This window comes from Nestor notabilis, unplaced genomic scaffold (genome assembly GCF_000696875.1).
Source record: "Nestor notabilis isolate BGI_N333 unplaced genomic scaffold, ASM69687v1 scaffold1205, whole genome shotgun sequence".
NCBI lineage: Eukaryota > Metazoa > Chordata > Aves > Psittaciformes > Psittacidae > Nestor > Nestor notabilis.
The window spans coordinates 156031-172563 of NW_009927724.1; the positions used below are offsets into that span (position 1 = coordinate 156031).

Below are 16533 nucleotides of genomic sequence, written 5' to 3' on the forward strand. Positions count from 1 at the left end.
AAAGCTTATAGTATTTTATTTTCTCCTTTCATGAACATTAACCTCCTTTTACCCTGTTCAAACCCAACTTAGCTCAAACCAAGAGGATATGCTGCTGCAATTCTTCTCACCCCAAAACACTGTGCTGAGGGTTGGAGTCAAGAAAATTGAAGATATCCTGATAGTAATACATATTACTTCATGCTGGACAAAGGTAGAAAAGCAAGAATTGTCTCCCTGTCTGGCCAAGTGCAGGGAGCAGCAGTCCAGCCAGACAAGGAGTCACTTTCATTCAGATGAGGATCTAAGAGAAGACTCTCAAGAACAGCACATTTATCTTTGGGAAGAAGAAATTTGCCAGAAGGGCACTGTTGAAGGAAGAAGGGAGGAAAGACTGAACAGGAAAAACGGGAAGAAAAGAAACAGAGAATGAAGAAAGGAGAAGGAAAATAAAAGACTTTGGGGCTTGATTTGTTTTTTAACAAACTATTTTACTGGCTTTCCTTTCTGGAGAGGGGGGTGGAAATGACTTTTTTAATGAAAAAAAAAAACAAGCAAATCTGAAATCTCAGGAGTGGTAATTACGTGCTTGATAGACGTCTGTCCGTTCTTCCATATCCAGAGTTTTTCCTCCAGCCAGGACGAGCAGCACAGTATGGCCACCTCATAACTTCCTTTGGACTTCAACTTCAATTGCATCATGTCTTGGCATGTTATCAACAATTACGGGGAGAAAATAATATCTCCCTCTTCTCCATACCATCCCTTCAATAGCGTATTTACACCCTGGTGGTGTGCAGGAGGGGAGTTCTTTCCCATCAGACTTGGATGTCTCCAGAAGTGCCCACTTCCAGGGGCTGATGGAAACCTGTCAGATCTGTTGTATGTATGCAGCAATGCCTGAGGTGTTTATATAAGTTTAGTATACCATTAGTTGGTCTCTAACTATGCCTGCATGCTGCAGGGTCTTATAGCAAAAGACAGTTATTGATGACATTTTCCTCTCTTCTCCCAGTTGGGTGTACCTGGGTCACTAAGCTTTCCCTTGAACTTCTGAGACTCTGTCAATCCCATCCAAAGCATCTGGATTAATTTCCTGATCCTGGGAATTCTGTAGTTGCTTTCAATGGGGACAGCAATACCTCCTATGATTTTACTAAAATATGTGGCTTCTTGGCAGAGGTGGGATGCTACTCTCAGGCTACACATAAGCAACAGAGGAACCAGCTCATGAAGTATTTATTTTCAATAACACAGCCCCACGTTTGTGCTCAAAACTGAAAAAGTGATTTATTTGTGTCTAGGATTTTTGCAGTGTTATCTGAGTACCTTGGAAAAAGGAGTGAACACATCTCCACAACTTCTCTGGCAGCATGGCACTACTTTACATCTTAGAGGCATGGCAGCAGAAGCAAAGGGGTTAAATGTCCTATTGGTGGCGGCCACTGGCTTTTGCTCCAGCTGCATGTAGGACCCACCACAGAGGAAAATAACACCAGTATACTTACCATGAGGCCTGACTGCAAGCCTCTGGATGTTAAGCTCTTCCCACAACTATTGCTGCAACGTGACAGTCAGCTCTTTGAAAAACAAGAATAAAATAAATGGTATCTTACATGGTGCTGTGGTGCTGTAGTTCTTTGCAGGGAACAGGAACGAGGCTTGCCAGATACCTCTACCTTTTGCAGTAAATCATGTCCAATTAAACGATAATGTCCCAGAGAGATATAAATTTTGATATTTGACTTTCAGTGTTCATTTCGCCAACAGTTTTTTTAGTTTTTAAAGGAAAGGAAATTAAATGGGGAAATGATTGCCCTATGCTAATTTTCCAGTTAAACTCACAGGAAACTGCGAAAGATAAGGTTCCCATAGCAATCGGAATAGGTACCACGCTGCACAGATGAGGCCTGATTTCCCTGCTTACTTTTAGCGCTGGTGGTTTATCTCCACACAGCACGGGGAGAAGCAATTACTTAGAATGAGGAACAAGGGTAAAGGAGCCTGTGGCATCTCCGATTCTTTTTAACGGCCATACCCCAGCATGGGTTTGATGCGCCACTATTGCAACACAGCCACGCATCTCGACCACGGCAAAGCTCCTGGGGGAATCCTGCCACCAGCTTCTCCTGTGGTTTTAACTGTGAAATTTGGATAGGCCTTCAAGCAGGCTTTGGCAGGGAGTTTTGCAATCCCAGCCTCCATAGGACAGAACTATCTGGCACTGCACCAAACACTGCATCCGAGTGCAATCCCTCCCAGCTATTGTCTCACATTCATGACTACCCTGGCAATGACAGACCTTTAATTCGACAAATCTGCTTCCAATGAACTCATCCTACCTATTAATTACTGCTTTATCTTGCCTGAGCTTATGATTATTGCACCTGATTATGTCTTCCTTATCCCCTGAGCAATCATCTGCAGCAAAGCCAAGGGAGCACAATCCTTCTCCCACCCTCGCCCCCAAGCTAGTCTGCAGCACAGAATCAGGCCTCCTTCATTAATTCCTCTACAAAATGCCCCCATAGCGCAGTTAAATTTGTGGGCGTGCAGTCCCCAGGGTCTCATTTGTCACTGCTGTGCTGCAGCTCTCTTTTTTTTACCAGCTGCTCTGGGACTTTTCCTGCACTCCAGGAATTTTCTCAGAGAACTGTCAAATATTCAGCTGTTTCACAATCTGATATGCTTTCAGTGGGCCGTGTAGTTTTGACCAGGAGCAAGTCCCCTGGGTAGTTATTCCTCACCCCCTTTCCAGCCTGAGACTGCCTTGAAATCCATCATCAATAACTATGATTGCATCAAGCACCCTGTCACTTCTCTTCCCTTTCAGTGACAACTGAAGCCGTAACTAACACCGCAGCTTCCTTTTATCATTGCTTATGATATGTTCCTGGCTCCTTCCCCCTTGTATGTAGGTGACCTAGCAATGCACTTTCTTTTGTCATCCTGCAGCTTCTTATGTACTTCTGAACCAACTTACTTATTCCCTACCCTAACGCCCAATCGTTTTGTGCCTTCGCATCCCTAACTTTGCTCCTGCACACCTTTTTATCTTCTCTCTCTCACCGCTGTGGTTTCCTTTCCTCCTCCCAGTGCTGCTGCTTATTTTTTTTTCCTTCCCTTTCTTTGTTAACACGTTGTTTTTCTCTTCCCCACCGGTGCCAGTACTGGAGCCCCACACTCCCCACCAAAGCGTGTTGCTCTCTCCTCAGTTGCTGACAGGGACAGTTGTCCACAGGGTGTCAAAAGAAATGCTGTCCCCGGTGGGTGCAACCAGCTGGGTGGAAGAAGAGGGTGTTCCAGATGCTTCTGTCTCGGATGTGAAGCAGAGAAGGGAAGAGCCCAGGAGAGAAAAGAAACCACTTCAGAAATGAGAGAGCGAATCAGTTCAAGGCATGGAGGAGACATCCCCAGCACCTTAGAAGTTAGTTTCTCTCTCTGTGATGCTGAGCACCTTCTGGACTGGAGGGGACCATCCCTGGCGCCTCAGTTCAGACAGCCCCGCCACATGCTTCTTTGGCTGCAGCAGGTCCTCCGCTGGGGAAATCAGCTGAGTTAGCCGCTGCGGAGAGGAAGCCTCTGTTAATTAAGCTAACAAACATACTGACACCCAATAGTGATCCACAACCATTGCTGGGGGCAAAGGCACCTAGAGATCCAATGCTCCCAGCTCCCTGCTCCTCTCACTGAGTGGCTGTCCAAGGGAGAGGAAGGAGAGCAGACTTGCTTTAACTGCCCTCAGTGACAATTATTCCACCTCTGGGCTTAAACCCGGGCTGTGAACTGATAATCTGATGCATGGGGTTCCTCACAGACATGTTTCTGCAAGGAAAGGTGCTAGAGATTAGCCCCAGAGACCACAGAAAAAGCTCTGTATAGCCCTTTTTTGTCTCTGTGCCAAGCAGCTGTGCTTCCTGTTCACTTTGGTGGGAGCTATGGAGCCTTCCAGATGGTCTGACCATCAGCAAGTGCTGGGCATCTCCTCCTATGGTCCAAAACAGGGTGGCAGGTGATACCTGCCGCAGTGGCATGTCACTGGTAAAGCAGTCCCTCCATAGACTGGTTCTTGTCCTCAAACCACCCCAGCTCCTCTCTTCCAGCCAGACACAATACAATGGTGCAAGCAGAGGTTGTGGAGCAGCTGCCTGCCCTTAGCTCCCCCTGTCTTCTGCAATGCAAGGGTGCTGCAGGCAGTTCCACACACGTGTATACTAGTGTTGTGTCAGCTTTGGGGAGTTAATCCTTAAAAATGGCACAGAACTTGGAGCTCCAGGCAAAAGATGCTGATCCACAGAGGCAGATGCTGTGAATTTCTGGTCTATCTCATCTCATTTCCAAGCCTGTTCCTGAGTGCCTCATCTCTCAAAGCCAAGTAACGCATGATGTCCTGCAGCCGCCTGCCCAGCTCCACGGGCCAGCATATAATTTCCCTGCTGAAAACTGACTTTCACAGTTACTAACTTTTTCCGCCACAAGCTGTTCAGACCAATGCACACCCCTCTCTTGGAAAGTGCATTGCAAGCAGAGCAGGCAATGCATCCATGACTTGCTGGATTAATTTCAGTGCTTCCACTCCTTGTGAAGGGTCTGCCAGAATCCCATATCTACTCATTTATTCAAAACTATTTGCCTCATGACTTCTGAAATTGGCCTTGGCCTGCAGCTGCTCTGTGAGCACTTCATTGTGAGGTTTCAGTCTTCGGAGCTTAAGCTGTCTTAATCAGACACATTAGGAAACAAACTTTGTGTTTCTTGGTCAGTCAAGTGTAACAAGAGAAATCAGTCTGTTGCAGTGGCTGATCATAATTACTAATTACAAACTTGCTGTCAGTGAATGGTTTGCACTCTTCAGTTGAAAGACACTGTTCCTGGAAGCATCTGTGCCAGGAAATTAATTCATTACATTTCTGGTGTGTGACTGGAAAAAGGGAACAGGTATATTTTGAGAAAACCTGCTTTTAAAGCAGGTGAACTGTTCCAGAAGGTATCGTGTGGTTGGCTTTGATCGTCCCCTGAATCAACCCAGATTTAGCAGCCAGTTCCTTCCTAAACCACATCCTTGGAAGTTTCTTCATATTAAGATAACTGAGAAGTCCCTGGAAATTACAACTAATATCATTTAACCAGGGCAAATGGAAAAACACTCCATCTGAAATTGGCCAAATCAATTCCTCGGATGTGCTGTAAAATAAGCATTAACACTACTCACAGCAGCCAAGGGCTCAAAGCACTTTGCAACAGGTGAGAAATATTGCTTGTGTAGCAGACTGGACATTTGGGCAATTACTTCAGTGACAGCTTCGGGTCCTCATTTAGACATATGAAACCTCTGAGCTCTGGGGAGTCACATGTGCCATCAGTCACCCAGTCAAACTCTTCCAACCGGCCATGGGAAAGGACAGATGCATTATCACTAAATGGCCCGGAGCACAGGAGAGGGCTGTAAGAGTCAGGACTCAGGGTCTGAACTTGAAGCAAACCATAACACAGCATCTTGGCACAAGATTCACCTGACATTCTTCATACATTCCTCATACAGCTGCCAGCTCCCTCCCAACTCCGTAATCTCTTCATGACCACCCATGGCAACCAGGAGGCCCAAGGGCCATACTTCTCCTCCACCTTCGTGCCTGCATGGCTTATGCCCCTGCCACTGTTTCACTTTCATTGCTGCCATTCCCATCTCGGCATTGCACTGTATCTTTTCCTGAGCCTGAGATGGGCATTAGCCAGCTCTGCCATAGCTCCTGTCTTCCCCTATTAAGTCACATCTCCCAGCCAGTAGATAAGAGTCCCTCTGGCCATAGAGTCACCTTCCCTGAGGCAATGGAGCCAACAAGGATATCCTGCACACAGCCCGTCCTTGGCTGTGTTGGCAGTACAGGGTCCTCCTTACCATGACCCAACAATGTGACTGTCAGACCTACACCACAGCCACAGGGATGCTCCCATCCAGAGTTCACCTGCTCCACCCTGCAACCAGCCACAGGTGAGCCTGTAACCAGTGAGGATGAGGAAGGACCAGAAGAGAAATTGTGCAGAAATTTATATGCACTGTACATCACTCAGGGTTTTTCTTCATGGGTCAGGTGGAGTCTCATCTTCATGACACCATCTTCCTAGACACAGTTCTACCCAGGACAATGACAAGGTGTCTGCAGTGAAAGAGGGCAGGCTTGGGCATGGCACAGGGTAGACCTTTGTAGTTCTCTGGGCAAGTCCTGTTTAACAACCTCAAGTACTTTCTTCAGAGAAAATAACATAGTCCTGATGCAGGACTAAAAGGGGAGCGGGAGCAAGGGACAAGAAGTAAAGGCAAAACAGATCATGGTTTTGCATCTGATTTGCGCTGACACCGATGAGTAACAAGAAAGCAGACGAAGGTGGTGGCCTGCCATCCTTACTTACGTGACCAGTGGGGCCACCTGAACCATAAACCAAACCAATCAACCTGTGACCTCTGCTAGCCCACACTAAAGGAATCATCTGCCATCCAGTGGAGCCACCGTTGGAGACACTCTGCATGTGTCTACATATTACCCTGAGCATGGTGGTGCAATGTCTCATGGAAGACTGAACATTTGATATTCACCATGGGAGCTGTGCTGAGATTCTCCAGGCCCTCCAGGTTGCCAACAAGAGCTACAGGGCATTCTGAGGAAGGACCACCCTCACCCTCCCTTGAGTCCTTAGAGGAGAAATGTGCCACATGCATCTTCCCTGGGGCCTTTCCCATAAGCCCTTTGAGGAAAGCATCAGCAACCCTCCCAGTGACCACAATCACAGTACCTGCTTCAGGGGTCCTTTGGTTTTCAGGAGTATGAAGACGGCATAGAGAGGAATGCAGACCATGGATGACAGTGCCATCAGCCAGCCCACCACATAGCCCCAGGCCGGGTATACGTAGGAATTGTTGTATTTCAAGGGTGTGTACTTGATCAGGGAAAACAGGAAGACAGCCTGAGGAGCATAAAACGCAGACATAGCCAGAGCAAAGGGAACAGCCAAGCCAGGCAGCCTGGTCACCCTGCAAGCACCGCCTGGGTGGCAGTGAGTGTTCTCTCTTGCACGAACTAGCATGGACCTTGCTAGCTGCAGCACAGCAGAGCTTGGTGGATGCTGACTGCACAAGGAGTTATCTCGGATCCTTGGCCAGGCTTCCCCACAGTGTAAAGCCTTCAGACTTCCAAAGATTTCAACCTAAACAAAGCTGGCAGCAGCTTTGAGGGTCCAGCAACACTGAGACACCAATTTATTCATATCAAAGTCAGGAACTGTAGTTCTCACTGACAGAAGCCCTCCAGAAGTACAGAAGCCCTCCAGAAGTACCATGCAGGCACAGATGTACACCTCTTGAGGCTCTCTAACACCAGGGCTCTCAGATGATTTGGGCTGCTTTGAAAATTTCCCTGGTTTTCAACTCCTGCTGGAGGCTGAGGACAAAGGACTAGAACTCTTTTGTAAGCTGTAGCTGTAGGTCCCATCTGGGTTCTCACTGAGGTTAAAAAAACCCTCAACTCTCAACACCAGATGCAGGAGCAAAATTTGGCTCAGAAATCATGTAAAAGTCAGTGGAGAAAGACTGGACATAAACTCAAAACAGGCAAGAACTTGCCCAACTTCATGTGCATTTTCTTTAAATACAGTTGTCAGAGAAGTTTTAGAAGATATTTAATAATACAGAAAGCAAGTGGCTGTGCAAAAATGTTTCTGAACCACAGGAGGTGCCAGGAACACAGGCTGAAGCAAGTATTTCAGAACAGGGTAATTCTCATCAGTCTTGTTTTTAAAAGTAATTTGACCAAAACTCTCCAGACTTTGAGGGTACATTTCCCTCTGCCTTCACAGTCAGCAAGTGACTTTTCAAGCTCAGTTAATCTTCCAGGCAAAAGATAAGGCTTTACAAAGGGAAATACACTGCCACCTCAGCTATGGACAAGCTTCTGCTTCTCCATAACAGCTTGAAAAAATTACAGCAGCACCTTGAAGACAAATCAGCTTTCCTTCTGAGAACCCAGTGACCCAAAATAACATGCCATGTTGTTGTAGCTGCACTTACCAAGCACATACCCGGAGTGAACACCAGCCAGCATATCTTGATCAAGGGCCATGGCCGGAAACCAATCATGTCCTCAATGTTGTCGTAGAAGCGGTTGGCACCTTGTCCACCAGCCAGCACAGACACAAAGTCAGAGGTCAGATCATTGTTGTTTCCTTCAACCACTACTCACATCAGATCCCAACTTTCTTTATTCTCAATGTTTATCCTGGCAAAACCACAGGTATCCCAATAATACAGCAGCAGGTAATGGTCTTTCCTGGCATTGAAAAGGCCCATCTGTGGTTAAATACACATGGAGGTTTTTAATTTCAGCCATAACTTATCAGAAGGCTTGACACAGAAGAAATGCCCTGTCCCTCAGACAGCAGTAGCTGTAAGTGAGAGGATGCAGCCAATGTGCCACTAAGAGTGGGTAAGGACCAGCACCAGGCAAGGAGGGGTGCCTGGTTTATGGGTAAACAAAGGAAAGCCCTTGCAGGTTGAGTACATGGGATTGTGTAAGTCCAGAGTACAAAAAGAAAGAAAGAGAGTGGGGGACACCAAACAAAGCTGTGTTTCTGTAACCAGATCAGCAGACCAGGGATGTGTGATGTCAAGGATCCCCACTGAGCTGGGCATTTCCCCTGTCATCAAGAGTCTGCTTTCCACAGAATATTTTATTTTTGGCATAGACCTAGAAGACCTGTCAGTCTGAACTCTTCCGGAAACCCAATCTTCATCTGCAAGTGCTGCTGTCCTGTTCAGTGAGCTGTCCCGTGGGTGCCTTATCTTCTCCTTCTCCTCTCATTAGTTTCACTTAGTAGATTATGTTGTTCACAGTATGTGGGACCTACCCGAATCTCATGGAGTACCAGAGAGGGATATACTTCCGAGGAGCATCTAAAAGCCCTGCCACTGGCCAGACCCTAACCACTGACTCCTCCAAACCCAAAGATCAAAGAGGGGCTATCTGCAATGGTATATTGAGGAGACAACATAATGTAAATGGACTTCAGGGGACCTTGTAGTAAGCTTTAGGATATCTTCAAGGATCAAGCGCCTAATCATCACCAGAAAGAGGTGTAAGATGAAGAAGAATCAAAAGCTCATTGACAAGATGCCCTAACATCATCTTTACTAGAGTTAACCAGAGGTACTCTGTCAGACTGTCTCAGGTAAAACTGGGCAACAATATTAGACAAAAAAAATAAATGGAGCTGGCCTGTCCAGAAAAACGGTTACCAGTTAAGCATCTTGGGATGAAATAGTACTGTGCATAGCTGATGAAGAAGGGCTCTGCCTTTAGGGGTGTTCATTCAGCTGTGAACTCATGGTGATGCTATGCTTCCCAGAAGCAAACATGATGAGACCCTGCTTCTTTGCATCTTAACACCAGAAAGCTGGGCTGGGCAAAATATGTGCCTAGAGGGCTGGCCACACTTGTGGGTGTTTGGGGTTTGGTGAGTCTTATTTTGGTTTGTGTTCTTTATGTCTTAGAATTAAATTCCCATATTATGTTTCCTTTAAATACATGAATGCTACAAAAGCACATTATGTGTGCTTTTCTTTTTTGTAATTCTTTGCATTATTTTCTGTATCCCATGACTAATGTTTGCAGGAAAGCTCTTTTAAATCCAGCTTTTTGCTGTACTTAGGCTGGGGGAAGGATCAGGCAGGCAGGTTCTTTGAACACTTCATGGTTCCCATCTTGAGTTGGCAAGTTAACAAGTAGCCTCAAGCAAAGACAGCAAAGACAACAAGCTGTGGCATATCAAGGGACATGCAGCCTTGTGTGGGAGTCCAGCCTACACCAGAGAACAGAACCCTAAAGCTTCCAAGCTGTAAATATCATGAGGCTTAGATAGCATTTCTGAAAATATACTGGGGATGAAAGGGAGATGATATAAAAAAATTACTTTGCCAAAAAGCCAGAATCTTCCACAGGGTGAAAAATATGAGAGATACATAAATGATGCGACTAGCAGTTTAGAATATGACCATAGCACAATCTCTTGTACCATAGAGAGTTTCCATAGAAACACAGTGACGTCAAACATATGACTGATAAATTAAGTCATAATGCAACTTTATGGAAGCCAAAGTTTTACTGCAAATTTGGGTCTAAGACCTAGTGGAAGAGACATAGCAATTAAAGAAATACAAAAATGGCAAACAAAAAGAAGGACGTAACAATCATCAATCCTCCATCAGAAAAGCAACCCAAAATTTACGTTGTTTGTTATGGTGTGCCTCCACCTATCTTTATCCTTATTCTCTCTACTACAACCATCAGGTCCTGCATTTCCTTGGCTACTGTGGCAGTCAGTAGGTGATGTGATGAAACACAATGGGGACTGACATGAATGTCCTCAGAGAGTATATGAACAGGAGGTTTTACATGTTCTGCATTTCACAGGCAGATGAAAAAGTAATCAAGCTTTAGATGTCATCAGTTCAATCACTCATCATTGGGTTTTGAGCAAATTAAGAGCCGGAGGATGTGTGCAGTCCCCCTCTCTTCCCAGCATATTAGAAGGATTAGATAAAACTCCTGCAGAGAAAACCAAAAAGATTTCCCCAAAGACATTTTTGTTGAAGTGAATAAAGATGTTTGCTTTTATCCCCAATATCCCAAGACAAGGAAGATTGGCATGCAGGCACAGGGTAGTTATCCATGCATGCTGGTATCAATCCTCTTGCGCTGACCAATCCCACATACTTTCAAAGCTGTTGCATGCTTTTCTGACAAACCATTTAATTTTGCTACATAAGTTCATGGTAATAAATTTCACATGAAATCAGCTGGAGATTTGCTTACATCCTTATGCCTTGTCCTTATGGAGCCCTTCTTATTTTACATAGCTTGTGACAACTGCAAGTGATACCCAAAATGAAAGGGACAAATATTTTGTTTTATTTTTACACTATTCACAAACCGTGAGTTTCACAGATCTCCTAGTTTGGAATCTAGGAAAAAAAACCCTCCCGTTTAAATCTTTTCTGCTGCATTTTTTTTTTTTCGTTCATTTATATCAAATTTCACCCACGGGATTTCAATAGCTAATAACCATAATGCCATAATGCTAAGCTTATATATGCTCCCTCTCTGTCGCAAACCTGCAGCATCAACACCTGCCCCAAACCTGTGCAAAATGCCAGCAGCAGAGGCACTGTGGCACTGCAACAGCGCACCCTTTGGGTACCAGGTAAGGTCGATAAATAAGCATATATTGCCTGTAGCTGGTGCATCTCGGAGGATAAAGCACACTCAGCCAGAGCAAGCCCGATGGGCAGGATCCAGGCAGGACGAGGCTGCTGCTTCTGGCAGGCGCACTGAGTGTAAGCAAGAGAGGGAGAGAAAGATTTATACCAGCACAAAGTGGGCTCACCCTGGGGGCACCCACAGGTACCCACTGGTATCAGTTTGCTTTAGCTTTGTAAACAGTCTTAATGGTTTCAGTCCCTGCTCTCCTGCAGCGAGGGAGGCACTTGCTTTCTCCTGGAATAGCTAATCCTAATGTGCATGCTGTGGCTGCCTGGAAAACATCCTCCCTGCAGCACATTTTGGTGGCATCATGTTGCAAATCCCAGTGCTCAAAACCCATGCCTGCTTATCTGAGGGCTGCCTGTCCCAAAGTGGAAGCAAGAGAGGAGAAGGAGGGGGGAAATCCCAAATCCCTCTGGCACTCCCCTCTAGGGAACATGATCAGCAGGTCCAGTGCTGCACAATCCTTTCACAGGCAGAGCAATATGCAAGGAAACCCTCAGATCTTTGCAAGAGCAGCTGCCTGGCAGCAGTGAGAAGCTGCCAAGTGGTGGGTGGTTGGCGTATGTGCTGGGAGAGGGGAAACTCAGAACAGATATTTGTGTTAGCAAAAATGCTGTAATTCTTCACAGTGTAAGCAAGAGACTCAGCCCTGCCAACTCTGAGGCTGGGGAAAAAAACGTCACTTGGCATCAGGCACTGTTTTTTCCATTAAGATGCCTCACCTTGCCCCTCTGAGTACATTTAGGACCAGAATCAGCCCAAAGGATGCAAAGTGGAACATCAAGAGGGTAAAAAAAATAAAAGGGAAAAAATGAACCCTGGTGGGGAGAGAAAGGGCCATTTCTCAGTCCCCCGCTGCTCCGCCTCCCTTCCAGGCTGCTGGAGCAACATCACCTCTCCTGCAACTCGTTGTCTGCATTGCTCCTCTCCATGTGTTGTCAGGAAGGTATGTGGCCTGTGTGACCATAAAAATGGCAGGGGGAGGATACAATAAAGCATAATCATAGAATCATAGAATGGTTTGGGTTGGAAATGACCTTAAGATGATCTAGTTCCAACCCCCCTGACATGGGCAGGTATGCCTCACCCTAGACCATGTCGCCCAAGGCTCTGTTCATCCTGGCCTTGAACACTGCCAGGGATGCAGTTTAATCTAACTGAACATGGTGATGATGAAGCCTTGTCACAGATGGGTGGGAATCTCCATTGCCCTGTGAATTCCCCAGGGACTGGGTAGAAGGCATCTCATTAAAATCTAGCCATGGTATGGTATTGCAAGCTCTCAGGTGAGCTTCCCTTGCAGGACATCTGTGTAAAATAAATCTCTCTTACAGATCTGCTCTTCTTGCATTCCCTGGAGGTCAAGCCTAAGCAGCTGGACCTGCTAAGACTTCAGTAAGAGAGGAGTCCATGCAGACTAGCAATTGGCTCCTGCTGTACATAAAGCATTTGGAGAAACTGATCACCCTTTCATCAGCAACTGCACTACAGCCAATGCAACATCTATAAAACTAAGCACCAAGGAAAGCACACAGGCTGACTCTTCGCTGTCTCTTCTTAAAACAGGACAAAGGTGGCACCAAATGAAACTAGCAGGTGACAGATTCATAACAAGGAAAAGAGAGTGACTCCTCACACAACACATGACCATGGAGCTCCTTGCTGCAGCATTCTGTGGATGATAAAAGCTTACCTGAGTCAGCTGGGAAAAATAACAGAAAGGAAATAAACAGATTTTACTTCTGGCTTTGGAAATCCCTGTGCAACAAGTGGAGTATTTCACCTGGCTCTGGGACCCCCAGACATGGACCTACTAGAGTGGGTCCAGAGAAGGGCCGTGGAAATGATCAGGGGGCTGGAGCACCTCTCCTGTGAAGAAAGGCTGAGAGAGCTGGGGTTGTTCAGCCCAGAGAAGAAAAGGTTCTAGTGAGACAGTATCGTGGCCTTTCAATATGCAAGGGGGGATTGTAAAAAGGACAGAGTGGGACTTCTTACTAGGGCTTGTAGAGACAGGGTAAGATGTAACAGTTTTAAACTAAAAGAGGGTAGATTTAGTTTGGATAGAAAGAAGAATTTCTTCACTATAAGGGTGGTGAGGCACTGGCACAGGGTGCCCAGAGAAGTTGTGGCTGCCCCATCCATGGCAGTGCTGAAGGCCAGGTTGGACACAGGGGCTTGGAGCAACCTGGTCTAGTGGAAGGTGTCCCTGTCTGTGGCAGGGGGTTGGAACTGGATGATCTCTAAGGTCCCTTCCAACCCAAACTATTCTATGGTTCTATAGTAAGTTGTTAGAAGCTGGAAGAATATTCACAGAAAGTATCATTGCTAACTTTTCTGCTGTTTTACTCTCTACTGAGTGTCCACTCAGGCTATCAAAAGAGACACAAACATGATGCTCATGCCTGCAGTTTTTATCTTGGGTTGGGATAGCCATGCTGCTTGGTGTAGCTAGGAGCCAGCAGATGCATGATTGCGGGATACTGAGGATCTAGTCTTAGCTGACATTTACTAGAGCTTTGTATGATCCTTACAGGCACTGAGATCCTCTAACTCCATGAAGCAAAGGAGAGAGAGCAGCTGCTCTGCATCACACACAACTAGACCCTTTCCCTGAAAACCACCACTCTCACTGTGAGCTTCAGGGAGATGAACTGCATCCTGTGTGCTCAGGAAGAGATCTCCTGTAGGTTAGTAAAGGTAAAGGTTGGACTTGATGATCTTGAAGGTCTTTTTCAACCTAGTTGATTCTGTGATTTTATATCACAGGATACTCTTCTTAATGTAAGTAGTTGATTTCCTTCTGATAGTTCATGAAGCTCAGCTTAATTCTGCTCCTGAGTAGTTACAGACTTCACTGACAGCCAAAGCAGTCCCACCTTTTATGAGTGCCATCACAGCCCATGCAAACAGGAAGCGTGTATCGTTGCAGAAGTAATACACAGCAAGTCTGCATCCCAGCAATTAGTGTTAAATCAACTGACAGGATCAAACTGAAGGCACAACATAAGCAGATAGTAACAGAGGCCAAAGAACAGCAGTCACTTCTCTACAGCTCATTTTCTAATTTAAAGGGCAGATGGGCAGAGCGGCAAGGTAGTTCAACATGAGGAAACTTCAGAGAGGGAAAAAACATTCCTACTCCAAATGTGGAGCAATTAAGAAACATTGCAAGTAAACACAGTAGAAATCAGACAAGAAAGAGGGTAATTACAGCATTTCTTTACCCCTAAAGATTTTTCCATCCATTCCTACTTCTCAACTCCCTATCCTTGCCTTGAGAAAGAGCAACACAGGTTTTTGTCCTTGACTTACCATACACCCATCCTACACAGATAACCTCAAAAATGGCCATGAAGAGCAGGCACATGCCACTGGCAGCATAGTAGTCAAAGAGCTGGAAGATGTACATCCCACCCTGTTGAAGAGGTAGAGGAGAGAGGGTCATGGCAGAGCTATTCCATGTCAGGGAAAAATGTCTGAGGTGAGCAGAGTTAACAGCAGAAACACTGCACCCAGAGCAGGTGGGAGAAAAAGAGCTTTCTCTTGGGTCAGCCAACACTTTGTCCCAAAACGACAGCCAGGCCTGGAGGCAGGAGAGCATTTCATGATACTGCTAGCTAGGCTGGTTTCTGTGTCCATAGGAGCAGGAACCAGTTTGTTTGCTTGTTTTAAATCAGTTATCAAGTTTTCAGCATAATTTCAATATACCATGTAGCAGTGCAGAACTTGGCATCCAAAGAGGGTCAAGACATTCAGATACCTCATTCTAGCTGCATCCATCTTTACGTACTGCTCAGGATTCAAGCCCTGCAATGGTAGAGGCACGTGGTTTCCCTGCTGCGTCTGCCTTCAAGCTGATAACTCATAGCTGCCATCAGCTACATCTACAGGTCAGTGGAGGACCCCTCTCTCATACTTTCTTGTGTTTTCTCAAAAGAGAAAGCCATTCCAATACAAGCCAAGCAGATGCTTTCAAATAGTGCTGAAGGGCTCTAAACACTGCCAGAGGAGCAGTGCAGTTACCCCTTCATCCCACCAGGTATAAGGTGACATCCTGCAATGATGGGAGTAGATGCTTCCATGCAAAGAGGCATGCAATAGCTCTGGGAACCCTTAACTCAGTTTCCCTCTAAGCTCTGTCAACAGCAGTTGGAGCTGCCTTCAGCAAACCGTGAGCCAGGATCCTGTTGGAGGATCATTCAGTCACTAGAGCCTAAGAGGTTTAGCAGGAATTAGCTGTCACTACACAGCACGTGGAGGCAACACAGAAGAGTGCTAAGACCCCTGCCCAAGGGGTGCATGCACAGTGCAGCACGGCACACAACTGTGTGTTGTGGAAGAGGTGCTTGGCTATTAGCTGCAAAGGAGGGCAAACACTGTGCACATAGTACGGCACTAACACAGCTCTGCTCCTCATGGTGCCAAGGATGTCAGGCTTCCCACTGGCTCAGGCAGGGTTACAGTGCAGCCATTATCCCCAGCCTCCACTCCTGCTGCTCTGCTGCTTGTGGAAAGCAGCCAGCAAATGATCGCTGCCATTAGAAAAGCTCCTGCTTGTGTTGCTCAGCTTGTTTTAGTCACCAGGCCTGGTATTTGCACAAAGCTGTATGTCAGGCAGCCTCCCTGGACTGCGGGACCATCTCTCTGGAAGGCTCAGTTATACAGCGAGTACACTAGCATCACACAGGGTAAAAGCAACACCAGCTGTGAGAGACACCAGTTAATGTATTAGAAATGAAAGACAATTAACAGCATCAAAGATGAGCTTGCTGTCCCTACCCACTCCTCCAGAGCAGTCTAGCAGGCTTCCTGGTGTGTGGCTGGATACCCCAGCTACTCCTTTCTTACCTCGGTGACCAGTAATAAGCCCAGCAGGTAGCATATGACTGCAATGGCCAGGATTAGGAGCTCCCGACGCCCCTTCTTCCGAAACACTCGTGGGAACATGTCAATAAGACCTGTTACCATGCTTTCCACACAGACAAACTGCAGAAGAAGACAGGTCAGAAAAATCAGTGTCCCCCCTTCCCCTGTCACTGTCCTTTTTACCTCCATACACCCAAATCCTTATTTCTTTTTATTTTCTCTTTTTGCCTCTCTTGATGCCACCAAGGGCCAGCTGCAGCTGCTAGAGACCCAAATACAGCTCAATGTATCACTGAGCTCTCCTCTGGAGCTGCGGACCAAAGGGGTAATAAGTACAGCCCTACGGGGGGGATGAATTGTGAGCTGTACAAGGAGT

General features: G+C 46.3%; 1 protein-coding gene across 1 annotated transcript in view; it reads right to left on the minus strand.

Moving 5' to 3' along the window:
* Window positions 1-3400: 3400 nt before the first annotated feature.
* SLC6A12 (solute carrier family 6 (neurotransmitter transporter), member 12) overlaps window positions 3401-16533 on the minus strand; it is a 29381-nt gene continuing 16248 nt past the window's right edge. The window contains 5 exon segments of the mRNA XM_010014164.1: window positions 3401-3544; window positions 6772-6942; window positions 8042-8142; window positions 14604-14706; window positions 16140-16277. Of these exon segments, the coding sequence (XP_010012466.1) occupies window positions 3401-3544; window positions 6772-6942; window positions 8042-8142; window positions 14604-14706; window positions 16140-16277 (657 nt within the window).